The sequence below is a fragment of the Chenopodium album genome, chromosome 4 (assembly GCF_948465745.1).
Source record: "Chenopodium album chromosome 4, dcCheAlbu1.1, whole genome shotgun sequence".
NCBI lineage: Eukaryota > Viridiplantae > Streptophyta > Magnoliopsida > Caryophyllales > Amaranthaceae > Chenopodium > Chenopodium album.
Window position 1 is genome coordinate 2,922,407 of NC_137837.1, and position 22,902 is coordinate 2,945,308.

Sequence of the window (22,902 nt, forward strand, 5' to 3'; positions counted from 1 at the left end):
TGTGCTTAATATTGGTGTTTGATGTTTGTAATCTGAAACGGACCACTTGACAAATTTTAATAAATTTTAACATGGCTATAATTAAATTAACCGCGATACAAGTAAGGAAATAATATGTAGTACCACTTTATTGATAGATAATACTCGTTTTAGAATAATAGAGTATGTTTTTATTAATTAATTAATGCATATCTATAATATTGTCCTATGATCATACTTATAGCAAAATACACGTGGAATGTAGCTTAAGGTTTTAAATTAACTTAGCCTCGAATCCATCACATTGATTTCCCTAAATGAGTAAAAAAACATAAAAGCTAAAAAAAAAAAAAAAAAGCCCTATTTAGCATAGATTTGGCCACGCACCGTGCATGAGATACAATATAGCATAGATTTGGCTACCCTGCACAAGAAACAATTCGGACTCAATTTCATTCAAATTAACCAATATAAAGTTGTCTGCCTTAAAGATATGTCTAAGGTCACACTTTTAACCTATTTACCTAACTAAATCATCACAGCGGACTAACTTAATTCACCACAAATTCATTTCCAAATTTAAAAGGATAACTTGACAATTAATTGACCTATCTTCATCCAGCTAAAGCTGCTATGTGTTAATTGTGTCAAATATTAGTTATTGCAGATGCATAACATTCCTTGTGCAACCCTAATCAAATCAATTAAGCCGAAGATCAAATACACCAGGCCAATTTGGGTATTTGATTCAATTTGGAAGTTCACATCACCACAAGTTATTGTGTAGCATGTTAAATAATTCTTTCCTTTGTTGTTTATGTTGGAAAGGCACAACAGACACATCAACTGAAATCAATCAAAACAAACTCACTATATACATGACAATTGGCCAATAAACCATATATAGGCACGAGGAATCCATTTGAACATGCGACAATAAACAACCCACAATCAACATGCCGAGTAGCCGGGGCACTACCAACCCAATTACATGCAAATTTGACATGAGTCAATGCTATTTTTTAAATATATATTTTTTTAAACAAGTTGCAGACAAAACCCAATACCGTAAATACTACTCACTTTATCACTTTACTGCGTGTCTGCATTCTTTATTTGGTGACCCAAAAGGGCCATAACATTGTGCTTATTTCAAATCTTGTTTCATGCAAAATTTCCTTATATTCAAACTAAAATTCCATAATCAATTAATCATCCTTTAAAGTTGATATCAACATGTAATAACTGCACAAATCAACAAGATCAATTAAGTGCATTTTTACTTACTCGCATTGTTGAGTCAAACAGAAAACAAAATACAATATATTTTGTAATGATCGTGAATGTACTTCACACATAATTTTTAACCTTATCAACTTTTCTTAATTTCCGTAAAAAACGAAAAACGAACACGTAGTAATAAACAAGAGACTATTGAAGTAATTAATTAAAAAAAAAAAAAAAAAAAAAAACAAAAACCAAAAAAGTTGAATAAAATCGAAAAAGACAAAGAAGAGTAAAAAACAACCCATTATAGCATGAATAACCAGTTTTCATAAAATGAATGACCCCACATTGCACATGATCATCTCATATTCTCGTCTCATTTCTTTCATTTTTTCAATTTCAAAAACTCCCCCCTTTAACAACCACCTGGACAACTTTTTCTTTACCCTCCAATGCCATGTCATCAATCTGTGTCAACCCATTTTCCCCCTCTTCTCCACCGTCCGATCTCCCTCCCTTTCATCTCCCCCTAACCGTCCGATCTCCCATCCTCATCCATCTAATCTTCTTACAAACAAAATACCCTTATTATAAATATAAATATTATTCACCCCCTTTATTTCCTCACTCACTCACTCTCTCTCTCACTTCACTTTCTCTCTCCTCCATACTTTCTCTCTCCTCCTAAATCATGGCTTTCCAAGATCATCACCCTTCTTTCCCAGATTACCCCCAGGTAAAAACAATTCAATTTCATGTATTTTTTTTATTATAATTTTGGTGTTTTTTGTTGATTAATTTGGTGTTGATTATTTTTGTTGTTGTAGATGATAATGGGGGCAATAGAAAGGTTAGACGAGAAGGAAGGTGCGAGTAAAGAGGCGATAACGAACTACATAGAGTCAAACTATGCAGATCTGCCACCGACTCACACGACGCATGTGGGGCACACGTTGGAAAAGCTGAGACAAACAGGTCAACTCATGATGTTGAAAGATGACACTTATATTCTCAATGATGAGCAACAAGAGGAAGAGGAATTAGCTGATGATGAGCCAACTAATGGGCTTAGTGAGCCCATAAAGAGAGGACGCGGGCGCCCACCAAAGCCCAAGGGAAACACTCCAACTGGGCCGGGCCCAAATCAGCCTGTTAGGCCCAGGGGTAGGCCACCTAAGGAGAGGGACCCACTTGCTCCTGTGACTCAGCCTATTAAGCCGCCTTCTTCTGGCAGGCCACGTGGCAGGCCAAGGAAGAATCCTTCGGAAGTTAGTGTCAGTAGTGTGAGTAGTGTTGGTGGTGTGAAGAGGGGTAGAGGCCGTCCGAGGAAGTCTTGAGGGGTATAATGGTAATTTCGTAGGGTTTGGGTGGGGGTAGAATTGTAAATTTGTTGTGGGAGGAAAAATGGTGATGATGATAATGATGGTGTAGTTGTGTTGTTTTTACATGCCTTTTGAATCTTTAGATTAAAAAAAAAAAAGTTAAAGAAAAAGTAAAAAAAAGGGGGTAAATTCTTGTGATGACAACTAATTTTATTTTGGGTATTTTTATTTTTTTTTAATTAAAGTTAACTTTAAAAAAAAAAAAAAAAAACTTTAGTTTCTGATTGGTAGGATTTTTTTTTTTTTTTAAAGAAAAGCTGAGGATCTTAAGGCATGCTTAAGAGTATTTTAATTTTATTAGTAGGAGTTTAGTGTAGGTGGGCCCCTTTTTTGGCTCTTTTTATTTCTTTAATTTAATTTTAATTTTAGTTGTAGTAAAATTGTGTTAATGTAATGGGTTTATGAATTGATGTGATATATAAAGGAACATTGGATTTCATGTGGTAGGATTATGATTGGATGAATTTGGTTATTATAATTATTGATATGATTTTATGAGGAAATAATTGTAATAATGTTGGTTTAATGTAATTGGAAATTTGATAATGAGTTGGTTTTGGGAGGATGTAATCGACATAAAAGGATAAATTACAGTATAATTCTTTTAATCTGGACCGCAAGTTGTGACATTTAATGCGGGTTAAAATCAAAGTATCATAATCAACGTAATCATTGTAATAAAGGCTATATTTGGTTCATCATTGACAGTAATTTCTGATGCTGGCTGTAAATTAATGGAAACAAATTATTTGCATTGACTTTTTTTGTGGGTTAAGAAAATGTATCACAATATTTATTTTGTTCCTTTTAAATGATGTTAAATATTTTTAAATTTCTATGACAATCTTTCCAATTTACTCCGTATAATATTCCGTAGATTGCGCATTTTGTATCTTCAATACTACGGAGTACTTATACTCCGTACTTTGTATGAGTACCGTGTTTCCTCAAAAAAACATTTGTGATGACAATGATATTGTGACATTACCTTTGTAAGGAAAAATCATAGCAAATCAACAAATATGATTCATACAACCACTTGGTATTTTGTTAACCAATTTATTGTGAGTATTGGGTAATTGAAATAAGCTAAGTAGATAAAGAACTCCAAATATGTGGGAGTTAATCAACCAAACATCTAACCTTGATTCACCCTTGAAAAAAAAAAAAAAAGAAGAAGAAGAGATTTCCATTATATTCAAACCACATTACATGCAAACACAGTAGATTGAATTTGTTGAAGTGGTCTACATTGAACAATTGTGTCACATCTCACATGACTATTGGTCAAATGATTAACTCCATATAAAACGTACCATACATTTAGTATCGGATTTCAGATTTCATATGATACAATAAGTAGTTAAACTGACTCTTTTGCTGATCATAAAAAACATTCTTGATTATATACAATAAGACAAGCAATAAAGGTTGATGTTTAGTTGTAAAATTACAAATTGAGCAAGGAATCATTCTTTCTTTCTTTCTTTATTTATTTTTTATTTTATTTTTTATTTTTTAGTTATCAAGAAAGAAGGAGAAAATAATATAAACAAAGGAAGGGAATTAAGAGAAAAGGGTGAGGGGTTTAAGTTTCAAAATGGTTCTTTTTTTTCTTTATTAAGTACCTAAAAAGTGAAATTAAAATAAGGGTAATGCTATATGCAACCTTTAGGGCTGTATATAACTATATAAGCATTTACTATACAACCTTTTTTAAGTATTAAATTAGGAATTTATCGATAATTCACGAGTAAATTGATGTAATAAATGTTTATTTTTTTATTTTATTTTATTTATTATTTTATTTTATTTTATTTCATTTTTAACTAAAGGCCGCATATATCTTTTTCCTTAAAATAAAGGCATGTACTATTATAATTATGATTCCAATAGTTTGAGATTAATGGGCAAATCATCATTATATATACACAAAGGCATTATTGGAGTCGTCCTTTGTGCCCAAGGCTTGAAGTTCACATCTCTCTGCCTTTTTTCTTGATTGAAATTTAATAATCATGAATTTAAATTGTTGCACATGAGGAGAGCATTCCTCTAATAATTAAGTGCACTTGCTATATATGCTTGATTTTTATAAAGTCTAGACAATTATTTTGGTTATCTGAGTGCTCAAGTACCACTCGACATCCCAATAAACAAGTCAAAGTTTTCCTAGACAAAAGCATCAACAGATTATTGTTAATATGTTAGCGAGGTGTTTTCCATACGAAAGGATTGATCAAGTGTTTTGGATAACGGCTCTATGATTTAATCCATTAAGATAGTTGACATCTAAAAAAAATATACTCATATATTTTATTTTTTTTTAACATAATTGTTATTAGAATATTGGTTGTATGTAATAATAGACTAGGTTATCCTTTGTAAAAAAAAAAAAAAAAAAGACTAGGTAGAAGTAGTTAAGTGATTGGATTATTACCAAAAACAAAAAAAGGAGTTGTTTACAAGTTGTAAAAGTTGCCTCTACATACAAAAGCTCCTAGTATCTTATAAAAGTTTTCCTAATTATAGCTTTAGTACTAAAAGTAACTTATAAAACACTACTACTTTACCAAATAAGTATTGTTTTACAAGCTTAGTGAAGTTTTAGATTCTGATGGAAAAATTTATAATTTACTAATCACAAAAAAAAATAAAAAAAAATAAATAAATAAAAAAAATAAAGAAGAAGAAGATTAGCTCTTCCAAAATGGAGGGGAAAAAAAAAGAAAAAAAAGAATTAGAGACAATAAGATAGAAAGACATGAGGCTAGCATGTGTTCTTAGCTACAGTATGAATATATGATTATTAGAAGCACATACATCCTTGGATACCGTTGGCATGGTTGACTGGGCCTGTACTATTAAAAGGCCCATAAAAGCCCAAAATATGACGCATACGTATGTCGGTGGTGATTAGTCCCTTGTGAAAGTGTAATCCCTTCAAACTAAAGGTCATCAACATGGCCCGACCCAACCAAAAAATAGGATGGGTTTGGGCAAGCCTATAAATGCGTTTAATGGCAAATTATAAGATGCACCATGGTGCATATAGTTCTATAGTTCTATGTGAACCACCAATTAAAATATTATCTCTATTCTCTTTCCTCCTATACTTTCCTAATTTCTGATTTTTCTCTATTTTATTATTTTCTCTCTCCTCTATTTTTCTCTCTATTTTATTTTTCTTTCTCTTGAATTCGTTCATCATCCTTTTAATTGAATTCTTTCATATTGTTAATCACCATAGAGTGAATTTCTTCATTATAATAGATTAAATTCAAATTTTGTTTTCTTCAACCTTCGATTTGAAGCTTTGTTAATGGAGTTTTACAATGAAGTGAAGCTAAAAATGGCGTCGTCGTCAAGTAGAAGGGGGTTAAGACGATGGTGAGATTATTTTTCATGAGATTTCATTATCTAAATCACCATGGCTAGGTTTGAGTTTCGAAATATGTAGATTTTATATTCTTTTGATTTTTTTTAGTGATAATTGTGCATTTTGTTATGAACAGTTCTGTATTTGATTATATTTTAGTATTTTGAACATTTTAAGTTAAAAATGTGAACGTATGATTGTAGGGAATAATTTCAAGCCTTTAAAATCCCACTAGCTTGAACCCCACTGTGATCATACACTAAAGTACGGTGGCGTCCAAAAGGGAAGAAGATAGAGCAAAAGAGTCGCCAACAAGTTTTTAAGGAACTTGTAAACCGTTCACGAGGTGAAGGTTACACCCCTTAACGATCCAAAAGATCGTCAACTCCATAAGGTCATGAACCAAATAAGGGTTCGGGGATGATGGTACAAATCCAACCTAAAAGAGATTGAACCTGCCCTAATAATAGGCCTCTACTTTATTCTGCTCGTATTCATGTGCGCTTTCTGATTAACATGCAATCAATAGGATTAACCCTAAACCTATTTAATCTATGTTGGTTGAATTTAATGCACAGATAAACTATTATTGGCGATCACTTGAAATTATAATCACAATTAACCTAACAAGATTATTAATATCTTATTAAGCGTGATTGCAAGTACAAATTCCCTTTAAACATACAATAAAAGGTGATCAAGCAATAACAATATAAAATAATATCAAGCAACATAATAAATAATCAACATCATTAATAATAACAATAAAATAATCACAATCACCATAAAAATAATGATAATCATAAATTATAATTATAATCATGTTAAAGCATAGCAAGATCCTATGCATGATACTAACAAGATTAATAACAAACCCTAGCATGTCACTAAGCAATAAAAATCAAATCTTTAACCCTAACATGATACTAACATGAATAAATATTAGGAAGAGAATAAAAGGCATCATAGCAATCATATTTAATATTAAAGTTACCCTAGACATGATACTAGGAATATCATAACAATCAAAGCATGATATCTACATCATAAATAAATTAATCAATTAAAGTACTTACTTGGATGCCTCGTACCTCTTTCTAAAAACAAAATACACACGTTAGTAATTTCAAGGAAAATAATAAACAAAACAATTAAATTAAATAATTGAAAGAGAGATTTGGGACCAAACCCTCAGAAATTAAAACCTTTCACGTCGAGGACGAAGACAACTTCGAATATGGCTAGGTGTTTCTAGATCTTGCGAATGCGGAATTTTGTATGAAAAAACAAAGTTTAGAAAAGAATACTAAAGAATTAATATTATTGAGAATTGATGAAAGAAAGATGATGAATGAATGAATTGCGAAGAATTAGATGAATGATAATTGGTGAATGATGAAGATAGTTGATGAAGACTTAAGAATAAGGAGAATTGGTGAATGAAAAGGATTGATGAATGGTAATTGATGAATGAAAACGAAGTTTTTGATACGATATTTATAGAGAAAATCATCCAAAAAAGATAATTTAACAAAACAGAGTCTGAAGATCGAAAACCAACCTTGGCGCCAGCCCTGGCTCATTGGCGCCAGGACCAGTGGCTAGCGCCAGGCGCCAATGGCTGGCGTCTGGCGCCAATCCTGATTCCAGGCGCCAAGGCCTGGGGTTGGACGTCAAACTGGATTTCAACGCGTTTTCGAAAATCTGATAAATTTCCCGTACTGGAAGATAAAATAATATAAATTCAGTCGAAAATGCTATTTGATCTAATTAAAACTCTGAAGAGTCCTAATTGAATTAAGAATGAAAAGAACCCTCTAGAATGTTCTAGAAGACTAAAACCATTCCTAATTGCATTAGGAATGATAAATCATATTAGGCCCTCCCCTAGATCATTGGGCCGTACATAAAGCTCAAACCGGACCCAGTTTAGTAAATTGGCCATAACTTCCTCAATATTCATCGGAATTGGGCTTATAATATATCGTTGGAAAGGTCTTTGCAAGCCCCATCCAACTATACCACTATTGGACCCATATCATGGACCAACCATGGCTGTTTTCTTTAAAAATAAAGTTTTCAAAAACAGGAAGAAGAGAAAAAGAAATAAAACTTTCCGCAACACTAGACCTTTCCACACTTTCGTTTCATTCGATTATGATTCGACGTGAAAGACACTCATCACTGGGTTTGGTTTTGGGGAGACACAAATGGGTGTCTACAATGATACGTTTTCTGTAAACACATAACATGTATTTTTGGAATTTCGAACATCTTTATTATAATTTTGAACATGCGATAAATTACTTATGAACTTATTTTTGTTTTAAATCTATGTATTTTTAATTTTATTAAAAAATTTGGCATTCTCTACTTTATAATTTATGAATATGAACATTTGGCATTTTGAGAGTGTTTTCAAATGTAGAAGTTTTTGAAGGGTGTTCAGTGGTTTGTGGTTGGGGTTCAGAAGTTTTTGTAGGGGGTTCGGAGGTTCATCTAGCGTGTTCAGTGGTTTGTGGTTGGGGTTCATAAGTTTAGGTTTTTGTAGGGTGTTCAGTGGTTTATGATTGGGGTTCAAATGTTTTTGTAAGGGTTCAGAAGTTTTTAAAGGGTGTTCAGTGGTTTGTGGTTGGTGTTCAGAAGTTTTGTAGGGGGTTCAGATATTTTTGTACGGTGTTTAGTAGTTTGTGGTTGGGGTTCAGAAGTTTTTGGGGGTTCAGAGGTTTTTGAAGGGTGTTCAGTGGTTTGTGATTGTGGTTCAGAAGTTTTTGTAGGGGGTTCAAAGGTTTTTGAAGGATGTTCAGTGGTTTATGATTGGAATTCAAAGGTTTTGTAAGGGTTCATATCAGAACTTTTTGAAGGGTGTTCAGTGGTTTGTGGTTGGTGTTCAAAACTTTTGTAGGGAGTTAAGAGATTTTTTTATGGTGTTCAGTGGTTTGTGGTTGGGGTTCAGAAGTTTTGGGGGTTTCGAGGTTTTTTGGGGGTGTTCAGTGGTTTGTGATTGGGGTTCAGAAGTTTTTGTAGGGGGTTCAGAGGTTTTTGAAGGGTGTTTAGTTTTTTATGGTTGGGGTTCAAAAGTTTTTGTAGGGGGTTCAGAGGTTTTTGTAGGGTGTTCAGTGGTTTGTGGTTGTGGTTCAAAAGTTTTTGAGGGGGTTGAGAGGTTTTTGTACGGTGTTCAGTAGTTTATGGTTTGGGTTCAGAGGTTTTTGTAGGGGTTCAGAAGTTTTTGAAGGGTGTTCAGTGGTTTGTGGTTGGGGTTCAAAAGTTTTGTAGGGGTTCAGAGGCTTTGTAAGGTGTTCAGTGGTTTGTAATTGAGGTTCAGAAGTTTTTAACAATTGGTTTTTTCTTAGATGCATCATCGATTTTTTTTTTTTTTTTTTGGTGTTTAGTTGTTGAACATTTGACTAATTGTACAATTTTAAAACAAATTGCGAACTTAAACAATAAATTACTTACACATCTTTATCCTCTTCGGTAGGAGCAAATAATTTTGATTTTCAACCAAAAAAAATTAATTTAAAAAAAGTCAAAAAGATAATTATATAGTAGAATATAGTTTCAATTTTACAATTTGTTGAATTATATTAGCAAATTTATTTAACATAAATGTAGGAAAATAAAAAAAGTTAAGTATTGTTTAATTTTTTTAAAGGTATTTTCGTGTGTTTTTTTGTGTTTTGTCATGGTAGATTGCAGTTTTTAGAGAGGGAAAAATGGTGAGAGGAGAGAGAAAATACAAAAGAATTCATTGAGGAAGGTTTTTAATTTATGAGAGGAGAGAGAAAATTTTTAAAATGAAATAAAAATAGATATGACATTTTTTTTTTGAACTTAAATAGATTTGACACTTGGAGAGAGAGGAAGAACTATTATTAAAAAAATAATAATAAAAAAAAAAACTTCATGGGCTTCTTTCGTTTGGGCTTATTGTGTTGGGTGTGGATTGGGCAAGGTGCACCTATTTCTAGATGGTGCACATAATACTAATTGGCATTTAATGCATTTTAGTTAAGCCGTTTGCGGGTTTGGGCACGACATATTATGTTAAGGTCCGGCCTGGCCCGATTTTTGGATCACTTCTACTTAAACACAATCACAAAGAAAAATAAAATAAAAAAAGAAAAGGAAGAATTCTTCTATGTAAGCTTTTATATAGCATTAGGGGCGGGGCTACAAATGCTATCACTAAAAATGGCTCGGTGCAATTTGTTAAATTGGACACTAAAATCAATTTTTTCCGGAAAAATATTTTACTAAATCATACGAAGTAAAATTTATGGTAAAATTGAAGAATAGATTAGTGATTAACAAGTTTTATCTTTACTTTAAGTAAATTTCATATCTCGGGACCCTTTTATAATACAAGTATATTGATTATTTTCACTTAGGGTCATGTGCGATCGACCACCGTACTCATGCTCAGAACCACTCCGGTATAGCATCAACATTAACATTACTTCTTAAGAACTTATGGATTGCATCGAGCTTTTGACATCAACGTCTTGACGATCTCAAAATTGTGATTAGCAATATTTTCAAATTTCAACTACAATAGAGATCATGCACCAACTACGTGTACTACGACATATTTGAAGTTTATTCAACACTTGATCGAGTTGATCCAAATCTAATTGTAAAAAGAGTTAGCTTCGCAAAAAGATGTAAGAAGACAAAGTAAAAAGGAGAATAATAAACGAGTATGTGGTTTTGGGCTGACACACCAAGAGACGATCATAATCTGCTGGCCCAAATATAAATTTTATAACTTACGAGATCCTTTTTTTTAAATAAAATTTATTTTTGGGATACGAGACCCAATAAAATAATAATAATAATAATAAATAAAAAAACAAAACGACTCCGCTGGGGATCGAACCCAGAATCTCTGGTTTCGTAGACCAGCGCCTTATCCATTGGGCCACGGAGTCCTTTGTTGCCTTATGACGTTGATGTTATGTATATAACTAGTATATACTACTCGAACGTAAATTAAATCTTATCTAATAATCTTTCCTTTTCCGTTCATTGTTTTTGGCACATATTTTTTTATCACATTTACCCAACGCACAATTTCAACGATTAAAATTACAAGCGACGCGAGCTGAGATTATCGTAACTCTATTAGAAAATATGTCATAAGTAGAATATAAACTACTACATATATATATACAACTTATCAACACACTACTCAAGTAATCAATAACCAATAGTGTTTTAATTAATTATGTTGATCAAGAACAATTAATTGTACATACATAAGATCACACGCACGTACAAATCTACCTTTAATTTTATTTAATTTAACTTTTAAATCTAATTCGCTTTTAATTTTTCGATAAAAATGACTTTAGAAAAAAATTAAGTAGCATGATTTAAGTTTGTACCATGTTCATGATTTAAGTTTGTACCATGTTCATGATTTAAGTTTGTACCATGTTCATGTTCATGATTTAAGTTTGTACCATGTTCATGATTTAAGTTTGTACTTTGATGTAAGTGGAGCTAGAATTTAGGAGCTTAAAAATGATGATGATCACAAATATAATTGATACAAGTAGCATAATATTAGGTTGCATTAATTATATTAGAGAGTCTCAATGATCGATAAGAATTTGTAAGTATGTACAAGAATATGATTATTAAGATAAAAAGGCGGGGGAAAAGGCAATAAACCCCCACCCCACGCCGGACTAGGAGGCAAGCAGGGACACACGGACAGCCGACAAGTACGACCCAACCCTGTTGCTTATCTCCTCCTACTTAGCTTCTTACCCTCAACTCTCCCTTTCTAGCTGCACCCATCAATATCATCTTTTGTATCGATCATTTTCGTAATAGCACTTAGGTTCAGATATAAACAATCTTATTTGTGGGTACGTAACTGTATTATTTATGTACGATAAATTGATCAAAATTGGAATATCTCATCCATTTTGATGACTTATATGTTGTCCACTCATATATCTAACATCCTTTTCTTCTTATATATTTTTTTTAAGTATATTATAGTAACTTTTATTCGTCGGTTTAAAATTTTACATGCTACATAACATGTTATTCATCGTCTCACCGATTCTATGATCCAATACAGTAACTAATATATAGTTGGATCAATACTTGGATGAATAACCTTAAATTAATAAGTACTTATTAAAATGAAAAGAGTTTTTAACAGTATACGGTGCACCGATCTTCTCATATTATTACCATTATGTACACCATTTTCTCACCCTCCTTTATTTCTCTTCTCTTCACCTTTCCACCCACTTCAATTTCCGTGCCCTAATATCAAATGTCTAAGTATGATAAGATCAATGATCACTTCATAGACTAACTTTTATTTGTTCATTCCTTCCTTAATCACACACTCTAATACTTCCTCTCAATTAATTATAATTTGAGAATGAATGAATAAATAGTGGTACGAGTACATGTCAAAAGTCTAAAACCCATGAAATTTATAACACACATGATATGATGATTAATTACGTGCACAAATGAAATTAATAATAGTACATCAAAAAATTAAATGCACCACACCACAAAATTAAAATGAAACTCTTATCTCTCTCTCTCCAAGTCTCCATAATATTATTGCTACTCCCCATCAATCCATCATCATCATCATTAAATTTCTTTGTCATCCTTATAAAAAAAAAAAAAAAAATACCACATAATTTATTTATTTATTTCTTTTAATTTTTCAAAAAAAAAAAAAAAAAAAAAAAAAAAAAACCCTTCTGCTATGCCCTAACAACAGCTAGCTGTCTACATTACACTCACTCACTCTCACTCCACTTCACTCACTCACTATAAATCTTCACTTCACTTTCTCCGCGCCTCCTTAGCCTTTGCTCTTGGGGGTGCACCCATCTTATTCTCTTTCTCTCTCTAAAACTCGCTCTCGCTTTCTCTCTCTAGAAAATAAATAATTCCCATTTTTTAATAATATTAATATCATTTTCATCATTATCATCATCTTTTTCTTCTTGCAAAGGTTTCCGGTGAGTAAGATAATTTCACGGCGAAATTTTTGGAAGTTTGAGATTTTTTTGCTCCACCAAACACACTCCACAAACTTGCATGATCTTCTCTCTTTCTCTCTCCTCTTCACCAAAACAAAACCTTTGAGCTTTGCTACTACAACTACTAATTTTAAGGTATACACTTTTTTTTTAATTATTATTTTTCTTTAATTTAGTTGTTTAAATAATTTTTGATGTTGTTATAAAAATAATTTTGGAAGGGTCTTTTTCTTCATAGTTTTCATCAAAAAGTTTGCAAATCGAGGTTGAAAAAGGAGGAAGATTATGTAATAAAAATAATTAAAGTAAATTAAGGTTTGACTGAATGAACCGAGAAAAAATTCATCATGACTTAGCTTGTTATAACTGCTGCTTCTTCTATTTCACATTAACTGTTTAAGAGAGATCGAGAATTGTTATAACTTTTGATTAAATTAAATAAAAAAAAAATGTTAATTAGGGATTTAATTTTGCAATCCCGAGGAAGAATTAGAGAATTAAGAAGGAACTAACTTCACTACTCCCAATCTTTCAATAGTCAAAAGAGTGTGATAAGATTTCTCTTTGTTAGGACCTTAATAATACCTTATACTAGAGTAAAGTACTAGTTTCACTTAGTTTAATTATTATTATTATTGCAACTTCACTCTTACTTAAATTAATTACAACTATAATATATAGTACTCCCATTAGTACTACGTACAATTCTATGACTACCTAGCTACTAGTACTCTATAAATTTGTATATTATTACATGATTTTAGGGAAATTTTATGTAATCCCAAGACTATATATTATAAAATCATCTTCTTCCCCTCATAAAAAGTCTAAAACTCTTAGCTTTTTACAGGTCAAATTTATGAGAATTAGCAAGTGTATGTATGTGAAGAATGAAGAATTATATATGATTAATTATTATTATTAGCAATAATAATTATTATAAAAGTTTGATAATATCTATGAATTTCAAGCAAGATCTCGTTTAATTTGATACATTATTTCTTCACTTTGAAATTGGTGTAAATCTCTCTTCCCTTTTACTTTCCCTACACGAGATCCAAACACGGTACTCCTCCCCTTTGCTTCAATCACCCCCTTTAATTTCCCCACGGTATATCAACCTTTTCATTACATACCTTTTCTCCCTTCCCTAAACCCGTCACTTCATTACACAACACGATACGATCACTTATAGCCTTTCTTTTCCGCGACTGAAGTACTTATCAGTCGCAAATTTAGATACATACATACAGTCGGTTATAGGTTATAAGTACTTGTATTAATTTTTTTTTTTCCCCTACATGAATTGGGAGTGTAACCTATTTTTTGTAATTTAATTTATAATTAAGGAAAGTCTGAGCAAAGGGGTAGTAGTATAATTTGTTGACTTTGGGTTTGACAGTTCAAATCTGGTGAAAGCTGCTGATAAATCACTAAAAAACACAGCTATATACCTGCCTTAGCTTTAGCTGCTCTACTCAAAAAGGAGAAAATCCTTCTCAACTATTTTTCTAAGTGAGAGAATATCTTTGCCCTTTTTTTCACATCATATCTTCTCTTTAAGGGTAGATCTTCTTCTTCCTTTTTTCATTATTTTTACAAAATATATTTTTTAGTATTTTTTTTTTTACTTCTATATTCTTCATTTGATCAATATACATTTTTTTTTAGGTAAGCTTGAAGTTGACATAGAGATTAATAAGAAGATAAAGAAAATGGCGTCGTCATCGAATTCGCCGTGTGCAGCGTGCAAGTTTCTAAGGAGAAAATGTCAACCAGAATGTGTTTTTGCGCCCTATTTTCCACCAGACCAACCTCAGAAATTTGCCAACGTGCACAAAGTGTTTGGTGCTAGTAATGTTACTAAGCTTTTGAATGAGCTTCACCCACATCAAAGGGAGGATGCGGTCAACTCGTTAGCTTACGAGGCGGACATGCGCCTTCGTGATCCTGTCTACGGTTGTGTGGGTGTGATTTCCTTGCTTCAGCACCAGCTTCGACAGCTCCAGGTGGACTTATCTTGTGCTAGGACCGAGCTGTCGAAGTACCAGAACTTTGCTTTCCCCACCCCCGCTACAACAGGCTGTAGCGGGGGTGGTGGAGTCATAGCAGCCTCTGCTATGACAAGCACGGCGGCCACTTCCACGGCCGCCAACCACCACCACCACCATTCCCAGTCCCTCGGAATTGGCCTTCTTGGAATAGGTGGTGGTGGTGGGTTTTCTGCTGGTGCGAGGGACCAACACCAGCAGCACTTATACTCCCACCACCAATTTTTCCCGAGCAATCACCAAGCGGGTGCTGGACTTGGGATTAATAGTATAAGAGGATTCGATATGGCGGCGGGTGGTAGTGGGAGTCATGGTTATGATGCTGGACTTCTTGCCATGAACATGAATGTCTCGGCCGCAGCCGGTATCGGACAGCTAAGTCAGCTCCATCAACAACCTACTGCTAGGACTGCCGGTGGCGATGACCGCCGTAGTATTGATCCGTCTTAATCTCTCCTTAGGGTTTCATGTCATGGCTTCTTCTCAAACCCTACCATAGGTAATTATTCATATTTTGTAATTTTTTTTTATTTTTTATGTCTCACCTATTTATTATAAGTTGGTCCACGTTAATGAAAAATTTCTTTTTTTTTTTTTTTTTTGTTGTGTGGGAATTATAAAATTATGTTTCAATAAATAACGGAGAATTTCATAAAACTATGAACTCATTTACTAAATTTTCCTCTTTTTCCTCTAATTTTCCGAAAACATAGTTATCATCACATGGTGTGTCTAATAAAATTGCTCAAAGAACAGCAACATAAAATCAAATTCATCAATTATGATACATAATAATGTTATCCAAACACTATTATCCTGGCCTTATAACAAATAGTCAAATTTAAAACTTTTGTGGTTTAATTGCCTTAATATACAGTAAGAATTTCATTATTTAGTACAGTAGATTTTTTGTTTTTTAGAAATATATAAGGTCAGATGTAAGCTATTTTAAGAAAGTTTTGTATGTTTGCTCTTTAATTTATTTATTTTTCTATCCTTTTCTAAAATCCTATATATCTTGTTACTCAGAAAAAAAAATGATTATAAATATTTCCTCGATGATTTATTGATATACAATTGATTTTAAAAATTTAGGTTTTTCTTGACCATAATCCTTCAAAAAAATTTCTTGTTTAAAAGGTAACATTTCAATTCATTTATGATAAAATAACGTGTTTTAATAAATAGTAAAATTGAAAATTCAATATTTTTAACATGTAATTATACAAACTTTAATTCGCGTTATGGGAAAGGTTAATGTTTGAGAGGATCCGAATTTGAATTGCCTATAATTTACTTTGTGTCTCCTAAAAAAGATTTAGTTTCATAGAAAAGAACATGTACTAGCACACAAGTTAGGGTTTCAATATAAATCAAAATGAGAAAACAGAATTAAAAGAGGAAGATTAACAAAGAAGAAGCCATAATAATTTATCGATGATGAGGTCATGCATGGTAAAATAAGTGTCCTTTTTTGTACTGACAATACTAATATTAGACAGCAAATAATACGCTCGACCACGTAAAAATCAAAGAAAACATTGCAATACACCAATATATGTACATTATATGACATTGTACTTTCCTTTTGCATCTTTGCTATCTATGTGCTTTTTGTCACTTGGTCATTAGCTCGTGTAGTCCCCAGGAGTAATCATTTTTCTTTTTTCACTTTTATTTTACAAATAATTGAAATTATATACTCGTTATCATAATAATTATATTTGCGAATTTTCATTTTTCGGGGTAGAATCTAAATTATATGGTTAATGTAGATTTTTTTTGTTAAAATTGATGTATTGGTTTGTTATATACCGTTTTCACCAGACCAGTTATTTTGTCCATAATGTTGAGTAGACGTGATAAGAAATTTAAATATTTACGTACTCTTTGATATCTTGACTTGATATAATAAATATTGTTGTCACAGAGTTTAATCAGTTAATTAATTCTTTTTTAAAAAAATTTACTAGTTTGTTCTAAGGAAGTACTTTGTATGTGTTACACAGGCTCGTAAACATGGAAGATCTAGCGAAATTCACTATTTTGAAAGGAGAAAATGAGAGACCAAGCAAGATAGAAATGATCAAAATGAGCAAGACAAATGAGATAGAGGAAGTTGATGTCCTCATATATCCATATTATTAACATCTTTACATTGAAATTTTTTGCCATATATGTGTACCTATTTTATCTCTTATTATTTTTTTTCCTTTTTTTTTCTTCTAAGAAATCTAAATTCTGTCATATTTTATGGGACAAATACATGCATGTGTTCTGGTATTTTTAGTCGATCTTGTCATTTTGTTCAAGATTTCTCATGACCCTTTTTCATACAAGTATATTTTTCTTGGTCACTTCTACATATAAACTTATATGATCGATCACTGACATTTTACAAAGTCCAAGTTGATATTGCCGGGTTCATTTAGGAATTCCAATTGATTACTTAGTACAAACTGCGTAATAGTTATAGTTTAATTATTTGGAAAAGGATTAACAATTTAGACGTGTATATGTACAATGCTTAATTGCAATAATGATAGATAGTATATGTACTTGTGTTTTTCCCATCTAGAGTGTATATGATTATTTAATTATATATCGCATGCATGTAATTAGTGTGCATGCGCGTACATATATATGTCTGTACGTGTGAAATAAAGTTGCATGTATGTATTCGTATAACGTATGCATGTGATATTTTATAGGATCAACTAACAAAAGATCTTGTCAAAAATTAGCGAGATATTTTGAAAGTCGATAAAGTGGCATTATTGAGTAGTTGATATTATTGTATATAAAATTAATTTTACTCATTTTAAGGTGATACTTGTATAAGTAATGCCTACTAGTATTATTATAAATTTTGTTTCACCTAGATAATTGTACTCCAAAATTCATTTCTTGGTGAATAAGAGAGAGAGAGAGATCACCTATCAAGTCAACCAAACTCATGACTTATTACCTCTGGTGCTCAAGAAATCTATCTCAAACGTTGTATAACTATGCATAAAAAAATTGGAGGTTAATCGAACATTTCCTTGGCTTACAAATAATTAATTTTCTAAGGTCACACTATAAATGTAGTAATACAAGGTTCGATGACATATACTCTATTTTGTAAGTAAATACTCTTATAACTATAACGAAAGCGAATTTTCTATCCCTTTTAATAATAGTCCACACATCTATATGAATTATTTTAGGAAAAATAATCCAATAATAGCTCATCAAAAATCAATCAAATGTGATCATAATTTGAATCCAAGACCAAATGTGTTCTAAAAGAACATTGAAGAGTCCACAAATATTTTAACTACCCATTCATATACTAATTAACATTTCCTTCGTTTAATTTCAAAATATATACTAGGTCAATGCACGTAAATATAAAAAAATTGGTAGTTCTATCTACTATGTTAGCATCTATTGTCTAATAAATGAAAAAAATAACATTATGTTGCACATTGCACTTGTATCATACATACTACCTCCGTTAAATGTTATGTGCAACTTTGAAATATTTTATATCTCACACATAATACCCAAAAGTTGCAGATAACATTTAACGGAGGTAGTATATAAAATAATATACTTTATAAGTTAAAAAAAAAAAAAAAAAAAAAAAAAAAGAAGGAAGCTAAGCTAGAGAAGGGTTCTGATGAAATAATGATTCCATGTTTACTTAAAATTCATAGATCCATGCATACGTTGAAGATTACCAAAAAAGGAGCATCTATATTTATAATTTCATTCAAGTTGATGATAGAAAGCATTATATATTTATATTGTACACATTAATTAATGTATACTGCTAGCTTTAGCCTATTGCTATAGCTGTGTTAGTTGATTTCAGGGCCATGATGATGATTTTTTAGTGGCCAGGACAAAGATCTTTATATTCAATGCTATCCTCTTCTACTTATTTATGTTATTTCATTTCAATTCAAAGCTTGATTTATATGAATCATATATGTGGATACCTTTAATTTAATGCAGTTTCAATTCATCACCACATTTAAGTTTGAATGAATGTCAAGTAGTATGTGTTACTATTACATGAATTGAAATGCATGCATGACTAAAAATAACACTACAACACATCATAGTAAATGAGGACCAATTTGCCTTATCAAGCTCACTTTTGTTTTTGTTACGATGAATAGAATAGAAACCTGATTTAATGTAATTCGCATGAATTGAACTTTTACAAAGAACGAAAATCATACAGATCATAAGTTTTCAAAATTTTAAAGAAATTAAAATTATATGTTGATAAAATACGTACTTATCTTATATTCGTACATACGTAGTATTTAGGCCAGGGGTGTAGCTCCTAAATTTGTTATGTCGTAATAAATTTATTTAACAGTAAACATGTATATTGAACCAAATGATCGATATGATGTCGTCTCAAGGCCTGTTCACATTTAATGAAATGAGCTGAACTGATTGAAACTGAACTGAACTGAACTGAACTGAGCTGATTGGAGCTGAACTAAACTGAACTGAACTAAACAGAGTTGAAATATATATTTTATGAGAGAAGGAAATTAGAAGCTTAACTAGCTAAACTGATTGGAGTTTAACTGATTGGAACTGAGCTGAACTAAACTGAAATTAAGCTAAAAAGAACAAGCCTTGTTTAAGAATAAAAGTGAGAATGGAGAGAAATGTAACACTAACTTTACTAGAAAAGGTAATAATAACATGCCATATAGATCATCACTTACAAAAACAACAAAATTCTCCTAAAAATAGGAAGTTATAATACTAGTATAAAAAGATTAAACACAAAAACACAGAGTTATAAAAAGAGGAGAATTGAAAAAAGGATGGAAAAGAAAAGAGGAAGAATTAAAGAGAGCTCCTTTTCATTAGGGAGAGGCAATGACAGACCGTTGCAGAAGAAAGAGAAAGAGAAAGGCAGGGGATTGCATTTATGACTCAATACTGCAATGCTCTGTAATGCTCTCATTCAAATTCCAATGACTTATTTAACTCAGAACCTACTACTAGGACGATTCATTTTGTATAATAACCTACTTTCTCCCTTTCATATACCATGTACTTGTATTATTAATTATTATTATACTCCGTAGGTTATTACGCAGTAGGTTTTTTTAGAGACAATATGGTTATACACTCGAGTGTATGTGTATCATGATAGAGTATAAAACATATTCTTGGGCCTCAACCATCAGTTTAAGCTTTTGGTTGAGTTGGTCCTTTAACATGGTATCAGAGCCAACGTGACATAAAGGTCACGGGTTCGAAACTTTATATTATAGTGTGTATGATTTTTTTAAAGTAGGTAACGAGAAGTGCTCTATTAGTTCGAAACTTTGTGGTAGATAGGCAAGGTCTGGGAGGGAGTGGGTTAAGGGTAATAGCTGTAACACTAGCTAATTAATAAGAGAATGTTCATTTCAGAGCGCTCTTTAAATAGATTATTTGATCCATAAAAATCTATCAATGTCTACTTAACCAAGTACGAGTATATATTACTTACATGCATGGTGATATATCATAATTGACATTTTATAGGTTAAATAGATTATTTTAAAATTTATGTCTTTTATAAAACTAAATAAGTTATGTTATTATTGGTAGTACTATTACATAGGACAGTTAAAGACAAGGATTATAAAGGCAAAACAGTACACAATAGTAGTAGTATAACACTTCGACCATCGAACTGATATCCTGTCATTCAAGACGTAGTCAAAATAAATTCACATACAAAGTAAAACATATTATATTATGAAAATAAAAAGAAAAATAATGATGACGTACTAGAAGTAATGATGACAAATTGCCCCCCTTTAAATGCTCTCCATTGAAATGATCCATCCATCCTTACAATTTGGTAGATGACGCATTTCCCCTAGCATGCGCTCTATACTCTTATAACTCCTACTCCTTTGTTTTTTTCGTTCACCCCCCAACTTAACTCCCGTGCATACATGTTACTTTCGTATTCGTTCGGAATTAATAGTCACGTACTCACGTCTATTGAATAACAGGCATGAATAACATATTGATACTAAAAAATTTGGAATTGAATTGGTAGATCAACTTTCATAATACTCTTAGATAATAATATATACTTTGATTTTACGAATATGCTTAATGAAGAGATAATAATAACATGTGATAACGATTTTGTATATACATGATAAAGGTCTTTTTTTTTTTTTTTTGTTTCTTAAGAAAAAAATATAATGGTTACACATCAAGGTAATTTAAGAAAGCTAAGAGAGAACGAAAATAAGACATAAGGGATGAACTTTCGTAATTTTTTTGAGTTCCGATTTTTTTTTTTCTTTTTTGAGTTTCGATTTAATTATTTACTACTAATGTAATTATTACTCATAATATTATATTCTTTTTACACTAATGAATAATAAAAATTTGGAAAATCATGTCACATCATCTTAAGACAAAATAATGTAATTTCAAAATCATATTATTTAATTTATATATATATATAAAAAAAAAAAAAAAGCATAGTTACGATTGATGCTACCAAAAAATGGAAGACTAGCTAGTTTAATGACAAGAAGAGTCTTTTAGGTCTTCTTTTTTTTCTGATGAAGGTGGTTGGGTTATGAAAATTTGGCAACCCTGACGACTTCTTTTGACAGATAACTTTTTACAATCTCTTTGATAACACACTGATTTTTAGTTGACTCTTTTGTAAACAACCAACAATGGGTCAAATCTTCTGATGATTTGATCCAATCACAATCATACCCTAGCTATTTGCATGCAATTCTATCTTCGTTTTCCTACTATATTATTACGGAGTACTAGCTAGTATTAATATTTCTTCTTCTTGTATAAACTTTGTTATTGTGATTCAATCCTAATTGCTTACTGTATGTACGTATTAGTAAACGTACTGTTATTCTATCAGGGTATAAAAATTTAAAATATAATCAAGATTTGTCGTACTACATATATATGTAGCTGTATCAACAAGATCATATATATCCAAGAAAGAAAAGGCTTCAATGCTGCGGAGGTATATAATTAATGAAGGTATTTTAGGTTTTGACACTATTATGTTTTTGAAATTCTATTTGAAACAAATTTCACAAGATGATTAAAAATAAATGCAAGAAATAAATAAAAGGCCCCCCTATATATCATCCCTCTTTCCATTGCATTTATTTCGGGGTGTCTCTTTGATCCTGACCCTTGCATGAAACCCCATCATTTATTCCTTCTTTTGGTAGTAGTACCAACTGTTTTTTTACTTTTACAATCTCATGGCTACCTAACTATTTTTATTTTTATCTTTAATAAATTATCCATTTTAAAAGTAATTATTCATTTAATTATGTTCCTCTCATTATATTCATGGTTGGATTTACTCGGAAAAGACCTTGGTAACTAAATTCATCCCAATTAGGGATATTACGATGAAATATTAATAAAGCCAAAATTTAACCTAACACGAACACTCCATGCAAACAGTGTTCGATATGTCTTATATGTCTCCGATACATACTTTGTATAATATAAGTATATATCTTCTACACACTTGGCATACTCTAACCTAATTCTAATAAATCTCGAAAACGTACTCTTAAGTGTGTGTCCAAATTATCTCAGTAACTATTTGTGGATATTATTCGAATTAAGTGTGTCCAAATCCTCTCAATAACTATTTATAAATGTTCGAGTCATCTGTATAACCGTGTGTATATATATTCGAAATTAAGGGAAAAGATAAAAATAAAATAAAAGGATGGAGGATTGGTGGGATATAGGCAAGACAATGGAAGAGCATTAAATGGGATGTAGCCAAGACAAAATTTAAACCCTGGCAAAAATTCGAGTATTCT

General features: G+C 31.5%; 1 protein-coding gene, 1 non-coding gene and 1 pseudogene across 3 annotated transcripts; 2 read left to right on the forward strand and 1 right to left on the reverse strand.

Moving 5' to 3' along the window:
• Positions 1-1,747: 1,747 nt before the first annotated feature.
• Positions 1,748-3,407, forward strand: LOC145626323 (HMG-Y-related protein A-like). Its single transcript, XM_081678752.1, has 2 exons — positions 1,748-1,942; positions 2,034-3,407. The coding sequence occupies exons 1-2, from the start codon at positions 1,898-1,900 to the stop codon at positions 2,541-2,543; spliced, it is 555 nt and encodes a 184-aa protein (XP_081534878.1). The 5' UTR covers positions 1,748-1,897; the 3' UTR covers positions 2,544-3,407.
• Positions 3,408-10,825: 7,418 nt separating this feature from the next.
• TRNAR-ACG (transfer RNA arginine (anticodon ACG)) lies at positions 10,826-10,898 on the reverse strand. Its single transcript has one exon. It is a non-coding gene; the product is annotated as a tRNA-Arg (tRNA).
• A 2,058-nt stretch (positions 10,899-12,956) lies between these two features.
• Positions 12,957-17,367, forward strand: LOC145626324 (protein ASYMMETRIC LEAVES 2 pseudogene; annotated as a pseudogene). The gene is made up of 3 exons (XR_014110987.1): positions 12,957-13,130; positions 14,667-15,545; positions 17,056-17,367. The product of XR_014110987.1 is annotated as a protein ASYMMETRIC LEAVES 2 pseudogene (transcript).
• Positions 17,368-22,902: the final 5,535 nt, after the last annotated feature.

Excerpts from the sequence above, each read along its gene's own strand:
- LOC145626323 (XM_081678752.1), top strand. The coding sequence starts at position 1,898 with ATGGCTTTCCAAGATCATCACCCTTCTTTCCCAGATTACCCCCAG. Across the intron at positions 1,943-2,033 it reads CTTTCCCAGATTACCCCCAG|ATGATAATGGGGGCAATAGA; the intron begins GTAAAAACAATT and ends TTGTTGTTGTAG.